At 38.7% G+C, this 9,639-nt stretch overlaps 1 protein-coding gene across 1 annotated transcript in view; it reads right to left on the reverse strand.

Annotated features, from left to right (window-relative positions):
• LOC118415517 overlaps positions 1 to 9,390 on the reverse strand; it is a 13,831-nt gene extending 4,441 nt beyond the window's left edge. Inside the window, exons 1-11 of the mRNA XM_035820185.1 lie at positions 8,618 to 9,390; positions 4,036 to 4,193; positions 3,574 to 3,697; positions 2,972 to 3,145; positions 2,628 to 2,825; positions 2,073 to 2,225; positions 1,752 to 1,841; positions 1,492 to 1,605; positions 1,099 to 1,240; positions 821 to 894; positions 428 to 584 (exon numbers count right to left, since the gene is read on the reverse strand). Coding sequence (XP_035676078.1) covers positions 428 to 584; positions 821 to 894; positions 1,099 to 1,240; positions 1,492 to 1,605; positions 1,752 to 1,841; positions 2,073 to 2,225; positions 2,628 to 2,825; positions 2,972 to 3,145; positions 3,574 to 3,697; positions 4,036 to 4,193; positions 8,618 to 8,740 — 1,507 coding nt within the window. The 5' untranslated portion in view covers positions 8,741 to 9,390. The remainder of the gene's footprint in view (positions 1 to 427; positions 585 to 820; positions 895 to 1,098; positions 1,241 to 1,491; positions 1,606 to 1,751; positions 1,842 to 2,072; positions 2,226 to 2,627; positions 2,826 to 2,971; positions 3,146 to 3,573; positions 3,698 to 4,035; positions 4,194 to 8,617) is intronic.
• Positions 9,391 to 9,639: the final 249 nt, after the last annotated feature.

Below are 9,639 nucleotides of genomic sequence, written 5' to 3' on the forward strand. Positions count from 1 at the left end.
CTTTACATTTTCAATAATTGGGAACTGATGAAAACTAACCTTTAGTTAGTCATATATCCTTACACTAAGCTTCAATGTAAACGGATAGCTGCAACCTTACTTTCAGCACCATGGACTGCGTTCAGCACCACGGAAAGTACTGAGAGCATACTACAGAAGTAGCTAAAAGATGTTGTTACATCACTGTCTAAGTACTGTCCATGGTGCTGAATGTAGTCCATGGTGCTGAAAGTAGGGTTGCAGCTATCTGGAGCTTAGTGTGAGGATATTACTACCACAATCATTACAGGAAAAGAATGTAAATAGAACAAGCTGAAGGATAAAGGAAGATTCTAGATTTTGGTGGACTTTACAGTTACGTAAAAGACCTGTACCACCAAGCATCTCTAGATGCCTCTATTGTTAAAGCCCCACAGACAGTACTCACCACTGTGTGCCTGGATGTTACACATCTTGAGTTGGTTAGGGGCCTGTAGCAGGGAAAGTTGTCCATTCTTGTGGCCTGCAAATACTACTGCCTTCCCTGCTGTAGTTTCTTCCTGACCAAGTGCCAGCTCCAGCTTTATCAGGGCAGCACTCAGGACCTATGACAGATAATGTTGTAAGGTTACTAGAAAATATGACAATCAAAACTATCACCATGAAAGACATCAACAAACTCTATACATATGGTCCACAATGCTGAAGGAATAGTTGAAAAGGAAGATGAAGAATGGAGGAGTACAAAAATGAATGTAAACTGAGGCAAAATAATGAGATAATGCAGCCAGTGACAATATGATGCAAGCTAGAGTGTCACTTTGTAAACATGTTTACCCACCTGTTCATCATCACTCCCTGGGCAGAGCAGCTGTTGAGGCATACAGGGGTTGGTGGAGGTATCATACACAAGAACTGTTGATAGGAAAGGACAGTTCATATCAACAAAGATACATACTCAACCATGATGGCATCCATGAAACAAGAACCTGATGAACAAAGCTACATCCTTCAATACCCCTTGGATTAGCTGTAGAGAAGTTTTCTCATAATAGATATTACCTGCATATAGTGTTATACATTTTGTATATCCATGCTCTAATGCATTAGGTTGCCTACCCTTTCCATCTTTTAGCACTGCAAAGATTCTGTTGGCACTGGGGTCATACACCAGGTTATCCAGAACTTGGTAGGTGGCCATGGGATAGATGATGTTCAACACCACTCCAGAAACGGCTGACAGGATACGGACACTGCCATCCTTAAGAGAAACAGCAAACAACAGTAAGCAATGTGCCATGTTATATTAATGAGGTATCAGTATAACCCTTGTGACTACAGATAACAAAAGATAAATAGAATTGAATTGTTTTTAGGGTAGAAAAATCATATATCATAAATGATTTTGTCAATCGTTTTGCATTTTTCACAAAAAATTTCCCTGTTATTGAGCTGTCAGAAAAAAATGCATCATGAAATGTTATCATGTTAAACTTAAAGGCCAGTTGTTACCTCTCCTGTCACAAGCACCCGTGATGGCAGTCCTGCCCAGTTAATGTGTACGAGCTTGTTGACACTGCAGTACACATGGCTGAAGGTAGAGTGGAACTGGTTCAGATACCACACCTAGGGAACAGGAAAAGGAGCAACAAGTTGTGACTACATGTTGCTGTACAAAAAAATACCAGTATAAAACGTAATTATTAGCTTCTCCCATACATTTATGGTGAATTTTACAACTGCATTGAATACACATTGCATACGTGACTTACCTTGATCTGATGTTTGGTCCTGTAGAAGATAGTTCCTGATCCTAACATACTCATCTCTAAGATGTCACCCCCTATGTCCAGGCGATAGGTCTGAAAACAAAAGAAAGTTGTTGAAATCTGTTTTTCCTTCTACAGTGTCTTTTGACCAATCATCTTTTGCAAAAGAACAATTAACATAACTTAAATCAATGAAATTAACTATGATAATACACAATAATGGCATACATTTCCTATTTGATTTTTGAGATGACTGTTTGCAGCATAATTTAGCATCCAGAAAATTAGTCTGACCTGGCCATGTCTAGGAGTAACAGATCTGACCTGTTCCAGAGTGTCCAGCCTCCAGACCCTGATGGACCCATCCCTGGACCCAGAGACCAGTAGAGGGTAGCGGGGGTGCAAGGCCAGCCCAGTGATGTGTCCGTAGTGGCCCATAAACTCATGCACCTGGCTGAACACAATGGAGTTCCAAACCTGGAAAGGGCAAAGAATCACCTATATTGCTCTATCTCATGGCACATGGTACATGTAGAATTATATGTACATGAAAACAACATTTGATAACAACGACATGTATATCAAAAGAATTCTATGTCTCTGATGGTGTGATTTATCTTCATGTCCGATGATGAACTGAACTGAACTGATTTTTATCTTTTTGATTTACAAATCACAATTTCTGTTGATGTACAACATTTGCTGCATCTCCTTACTACAAAAACTTTCTGTTGCTCTTCACACTGCTTTTTGCCAAAGTCTCATGTGAAGATACAAAATGCAATAAGTAGATGTACTGTCTGCTGTTTGAAATCAAACTACTTTGTGCATATCCATGGCACAATAGGTATCCCAGTGCAGTATCACTGCTGCATGTACCTTCATGGTCCCATCTGTAGCCGCTGTGATGAAGTACTCCTTGGGTCTGTAGGCGATACAGCAGCTGAGGTCAGCCTGGTGCCAGTTGGGCAGGAAGCGCTCCTGCATGCGGCTGCTGTAGTTGATGAAGAAAACCCCATCATCGCACATCGCTATCAGCTGTCGTGTCCTTCTGTCCACCTGTAGGTTCAGAACCCACTGCAAAATGGAAGTAGAAAATGATTTTAGTTCAAAGTACCAGCAATGCAACTAATGCCACATTTTCTCTCTCTAAAAAGATGATACATAAAAGTTCACTTGAACAACCATCTATCATTAAAACCTTAGTAAACTGTGAATTTTACCTGATCTCTTGTTAGCTCTGTGATAAAGGGCTTTGATGGAACCAGTTTTGCCCTGATGTCAAACATGCCCAGCCTGAAGGTGAGCAATGATCCAACCGTCCCCAACACCAGTTCATCAGTGTCATCAAGGAAGGCCATCGACAAGACTGTAGTTGGCATGGGGCTCATGGACAACTGTGGGAATATAGTATCAGAAATGAGAAGAAAAATTACATCTTAATCATATCTGATAGTTTTAACAAAGATATTTCAGCACCCCTTTAGCTGATTAAATATTGAACAAGTTAATTTCCTTCAATGATTCCAGGTTCCTCCATTGATATTCTTTTTTCTGATATTCTGATTTTCAACTTACTAACTTTGCCTTTGGAAGGTGACATAATATTAAGGTTGTTGAGCTTGATCTTATACCTCTATTTTGTACTTTGTGTAATAGTTGTTGCCATACATTGTATCATGTACAATTGTCGTGCAATAAAGTTCTTCTTCATGATAACATCACACGTCTATATTTCTGACCAAAATTGATGGCTATCGATATCAAAATTCAGCTGTGTATCTAAATATTATGCATCAATGGCTTTCAATAGAAAACTCGTAACCTGTTTGAAGCCATGCAGCATGTCAGTGAAGATGTTGATGGTCATGTCGCTTGAGCAGTAGCCCACCAGTGCATGGACCTTAGGGATACACTTCATCAGGGTCATGGCTGGGGTCACTGGGTATCTGCAGTCAAACATGGTCAAGACACAATGAAAGTAAGAAGTAAAATTTAAAAAAATCAATGTCCTTGATTTTTCAGTTCTCTGTATCATTCCTCCTTTATTCTTTTTAACCTGTCAACCCATCCTACTTAGTATATTACCTCATATTACCTACAGTTGGCATGTTTTCACTGAGCCAAATTTAAAAGCCAGTAAAATGGCAAATGTAATGTACAATGTATAAAAACACACTGCATGTAAATTGTTCTTAAAAAGTGCATTCACCTGTAACGATTGCACATGAATCCAACTTTGGACTTGAACTAATGGCTAAGTATACGCAACACACAATACACATACTTCTTTAGTTCAGCACCATTGGTGTCTGCGTCAATGTTCCACAAGTACAGCTGGTTTGTGACACCAACGCCCTGATTGGTCACAAAGATGTCGCCTGTCAGGATGCGCTGGGAGGCCATACATCGTACAGGGTTGGGGTGGGACAGGTTGTGCTCCAGCTGAAGGGACAAAAGAGCATCTTTCAAAACCTACATGTGCAATGATTTACCAACACTAGTTCACCTTAAATATCTGCAGGGTGACCTTAATTCATTGTTTTAAAATCAGTATTTAGGGATGACAAGTCGACGGATGGTCGTTTCACATTGCAATGCTTTCAAAATATTGCAGTTTGAAAACACTGTCCGTCAACTTGATATCCTTAAAGTTGATATCCTTTAATAAAGTCCTATGGCTATACAACAAAAAAAAAAGATAAATGTTAACTACCAATAAATCGGAATTTAAGTTTTTTCCTTATGTATTGCATTACATGTTGACACAAGACTTCAAGAGCCACAGACAGTTAGTCCATGGTATTGTGAGATATTAATCAACATGGTTGTATAATTTAATGTGACTTTAAGACAGTGTGAGCTGTGCATACAATGTTATGAAAGGATTGAAGTGTGAATCACTGTGCAAACTCCAACATTATACAGCAGACACTTTTCTTTCCCAGGCGCAAGAGAAACACATCAGACAAGTAGCAACCCGCATTTCAATGTCACCAGGTTACAGTCAAAAGCGTAATACTAATCCCTTTTCACTCCTTTGAACAGCATATCATGCTCCAAATGTTATGTGTTGTAAGCCTACTATGTCTGAATACGGATCAATGTCACGATGGGGTATCAACATTTTCAGGGTTGAATGTTTCAAATAATACAATAGACCTTTGGCCTTTGTTACTCCATCTGATCCCTGGGTGCCATACTGTTCCAGTCAAAGTCACAAAGAAGAATTGCTTATCATGCCATGGTCCAATAGGAGCAACTGGCTGTCTGTGTCACAGTAGATTGATCCAGACACTGGGTGGATTAAACTTGAGAGTATGAGAAAAACGAAAGATGATAATTGAATCCCTTAAGTATGTTATGCCATACAATGAGGAAATACCATTGTCATGCAGTTGATAGCAACATTTCTGATCCGTGATAAACTTCTTCTGACATAAAGTTTCAACACAACTTTTAAGAAAATATATCTTGCTTGGTTTAAAGGGGAAGGTAGCCTGGACCTTGGTTAAATGTTTGTTTGACCACAAATTTAGGTTCACTTGAGTAGCTGAAGGAAACACAATACATGTAAAGAGCTAAAAATATAGTTTCAAAGCAAAACAAGACAAAAGGAGACAAAGCCATAGAAAATTGAGAAGCCAGACAGTGGGACAGACTCTTCCAATGCCTCAGCTATCATCAACACATAATTGCTTACACAAAAACATAAGCTATGTCAGCTTCATATTTACAGTCAACATACTAGAAAGTTGACATTGTGGCTGAATTTTGTCTCTAAACCTCAGCCTTCTGTTACATAAAATCACATATGGCAAATGACATTTAAAGCAAAGTTTGATTTCTACATTAGGTACTTTTCATTGCAGCAGGCAATGTGGGTCTAAAACTCTGACTCATGATTCCTCTTACTAAAAGGTACCGGCCTTTTGCGGAACAATAAAACCTTTACTTATAGTGATTGCTTATGTTTACATAAAACACCTGCAAGTCCAGCTGATGATTTGGTTTTACAAATTTTTGAACTCAAACTATATGCTCTTTCATTCCCTAGAGCAAACTAATATTTCTGCACTGCAAAGACCCTGCTTTTATCAAAGGCCTAATATCAATGATCAACCAAATCAATTTTCCTTTAACGACCACCTTCCTTTGTGCGCCCTTCACAAATGGTTTACTCAAGCCTCATAAGTGTTGAAAATATGGACTGCCCACTTTGGAAACCTGATATGTAATCACATATCAGTCAAGTCATTGGCGGCCGTTAAATGTCAAGTACCGCAAGGGCAGGAAAGAGCAAACAGTTTCCTTAGAGATTTTCTCTCCCTTATGGTAATGTTTGTTGCTGGCAAAGAAAACTACTGGCAGATCCTGAATAAGCTGTGGTCATGGCATCTACGAAATTGCTATATCATGTCATCTCAAAAGCTAAAGAGCTTGCAAATGATCACACAATCCAGACTGCTGAGTTGTCAACTTGTTCTTTCTTCACTTTTGGTAACTTCTACAATTTTACTGCAATCATAATCATTCGGGTAGAATGGCAGCAGGAATGATCTTTGCCATTCTTATGGCTGAGTTTTGCTAAAGAAAATCTTTAGAGAATCTGAAAAGGTTTCACATCTCTATTTAGTCTAGTGAGGGAACTTGGATTCTTTGATTGTTCCATTAGCTTTCCCTGTTGGTAGTGGAAACCATGTAAACAGAGTCGTTATTTGTCAAGCTATAAGAGCAATGACTTTAAAACCCTTTATCAAACATTATTTATCATACAAAATACAAAGAAAATTTTCAGTTAAATTTTCTGAACAGTTACTCTTTATTTGTCAATTGTACTGTTGTTTTTTCAAGTCATTTTTCCATACTTACTTAAGCCTTACATTAAGTACCCTAATCTTTGGCACTGTTACCTGAAAAGACATGGCATACCAAGCTAACATTCGTGAAATGGATTTGGCATGTGTATAAACTTGCTGTGTGGAATGTTGAAAATTCTAGTGGAAAAGTCTGTTTCTATGGTTGATTTTCATTGTATTTTTTATTTATGATAATGCTAGTGTTGGAGAAATATTGTATATGTCCTTATAACCGACCAATAGCAGGATACTCGTGACATATGTTTGGCTATTCTCCAGATAGTGCTTAGAAATGAGGAAACAAAAAGACCTCATTGTTTACAAATGTGCTAAGCTAATGTCTATGGCTGAATATCTTACACAGGCCAACTGGATGTGTTAGTAGAATTTTTCCACAAAAGAAATTTAAAAGAGCAATAAAAAGATCACTGGATTCGTGCCATGTTTGGACCTGGACTTTTGTCAACCAACCAAAGTTCATGTAGCCCATGATTTACAATACAGGAATGTGCTGAACATTTATAGATCTGTTGCTATGTACAAAACAATGTTCCATAACATCATAACTTGTTCCTCCATTATGACACAGGCCCTTAAACATAGTTTGTTGTTCTTAACAATTTGTGTCCATGGATACAATCTAACAACAGGCATTTACCTACGGAAGTACATGAACATTTGTTGTTAAACTAAATTAAAGGCCAATGCTGCACAAATTTTCAGATCAAATGCAGCTGTTGTTTGTTTCATTGTTTCAAGAACTGATGACCCCTGATAAGCACATATATGAGTGGACTTTGCAACCATAGGGCCACTTACGTTTGTCATACTGAAGTAGGTTTTTGTGACAAACTTCTTACCCTTTCAACAACAACTCTGTATCAAATTGAACTAAACGTATTATTTCAAAAAGATGATTGAAAGAGCTTGGAAGAAATTACGACAAATGAAAAAGGACTGATCAAGGTAGTCATGCTCTATTCAAGTGAAGCACAAAGCATTTTCTATTTGATTAATAAAACTAAATGCAAGGAAATGAAATGTTGAAGACAACCTTTCTTAGGCTGATATCACTGATGAGTGACGTCTTAACCAACCACAAAGACAGCAATGCATTATTGATATCTACCGTACACATAAGCATAGTCTCACTTCCACCACTTATCTGAATAGCAGCTGTTCTTATCAAAATGTCAGTCAATTTCTCAGTGACAGACTGGCTATTTTCAACCTCACAAACTATGAATGGGTGGAACTGAGTTTTCCCAACCAATTCATAACAGTGTTTGTCATGCCTGTAACATGAGAACATTGTTTCTATGGCAAGATTAGTGCTAGGTACCATGAAATCATTCTGAGAGTGTCCTAAAGTAAGAACACCTTATCTCAACAAAGAATAGTATGACAAAAGTGGTTTATCTGGGGTCGACACAAAAGATAGCGATCACTTCTGATCATAAAATGACCTGTCATATCAGGTTATATGTACTGAACTAGTGTTTTCCTGCGCATTTTGTTACCAAAATAGGTTTACGACTGGCCATAGGCATAGAGTTAATGTTGTAAAGGAATGTTGTCAGTCACATCGTTAAGTCAGCCAAGAAGAGTCAAATTGTATTGTTTTCTGAAGACATTAGTAGCCCAGGTATGTTCTATATATTGAGCAGACATAACGTGTTACCGAAATCTTTAGACATGCAAAATGAAGATCATTGAAGGGAAAGCTAGATAAGTTATACCTTATAGAATACATGACTGTTTACTACTCTTGTTGAAATTGTTGTTTGGTACAAATGACTGTACTATAAAGTTTTATTTCACAAATACTCCCATGGTAACAAAGGGGCAACAATAACAAACGGCTGAGATAGGAACGCCAATATTAGGGAGAAAGGACGAAAGTTTGAGTTGCAAATTTAAAAGCCTGTGCTTGTTTTGAGATAAGTGTCGGAAGGAATTGGAGGAAGAAAGATATATTTTCTCCGGTGAAAGGATCGTTTATATTCTTACCTGTAGTCCATAGGGAATGGTGACATTGTCGGCGTTTCTTTGGGAGTTCCAGCTCTTCAGTTTCTTCTCAATGTCCACTTGGACGTCTTTCCAAAGCCGGAGTTTGCGTGTGGTCAAGGCCATTGAAGACTCCACTGGACTCTCCGTCCTTTGACGCTTTTAATTAATAGTATGGGACCCAGGGTCAGATGTAAATTATTTCTCGATCATCACATCGTGGGAGTTCTAGAATAGACAGGCTCCGTTGTTGCATCATAATTACAAACCCATGAACGCTCCATGATATTCTTTCTTAGAAGTCCGCTCTCAAGTTCAGAGTCTCCAACACTCGGCCGTCTGCATTGTAAGAGGAAAACTCTTTCGTCAGACTAAGGACAGACGCAGTAAAAACGAGTAGACGGACTTGCAAATGTTCTGCTGTGTAGGAAGTAATGAATCCGTTCAATAGGCGGCAACCCTTATCCCGTAGCGACCGCGTCCCTAACTTCGCCACCGTGGTCCATCAGTCATCTATAAAAGGAAGGCTCAGGAAGCCTTGATCGAAGCTATTGTAACACTTCTGTAACGGTTGCTATGTCCCAAAGTCTAGTTGAAACATATCCTTTCTTCCCATGTCAATGCTGTGATCTTCATATTCTGCCCGAAAGCCGCGGTACAGGACACGGTTGTCACCGTCGACACGTGCCAGGCGGGAGTGTTGGGAACGAGCTGTGGTCACCTGGGAAAGTTTGGCCTGACGTCACAGGCATTGGACGATTCTAACTTCGAGGGCTGTTAAAATCTGATAAGTATTTAAGTAAAAGAGAATTTAGCATGTTCTGGAGTATTTAGTACCTACATGAGTAAACGTTGAATTTGTTTTGGCATTTTATTGCTTAATACTACTTTCTTAGTACATTGTATTATGTATTGAAAAAATGCACCCCTGCCTAAGTGTGTGTACTAGCCAGATTAATCACGTGATTATCTTGAGCTATTCCATACTGCAGAGGGGGATCATTGACAGGTATGTATCTATAGTT

Source organism: Branchiostoma floridae, chromosome 5 (genome assembly GCF_000003815.2).
Source record: "Branchiostoma floridae strain S238N-H82 chromosome 5, Bfl_VNyyK, whole genome shotgun sequence".
Classification (NCBI taxonomy): domain Eukaryota; kingdom Metazoa; phylum Chordata; class Leptocardii; order Amphioxiformes; family Branchiostomatidae; genus Branchiostoma; species Branchiostoma floridae.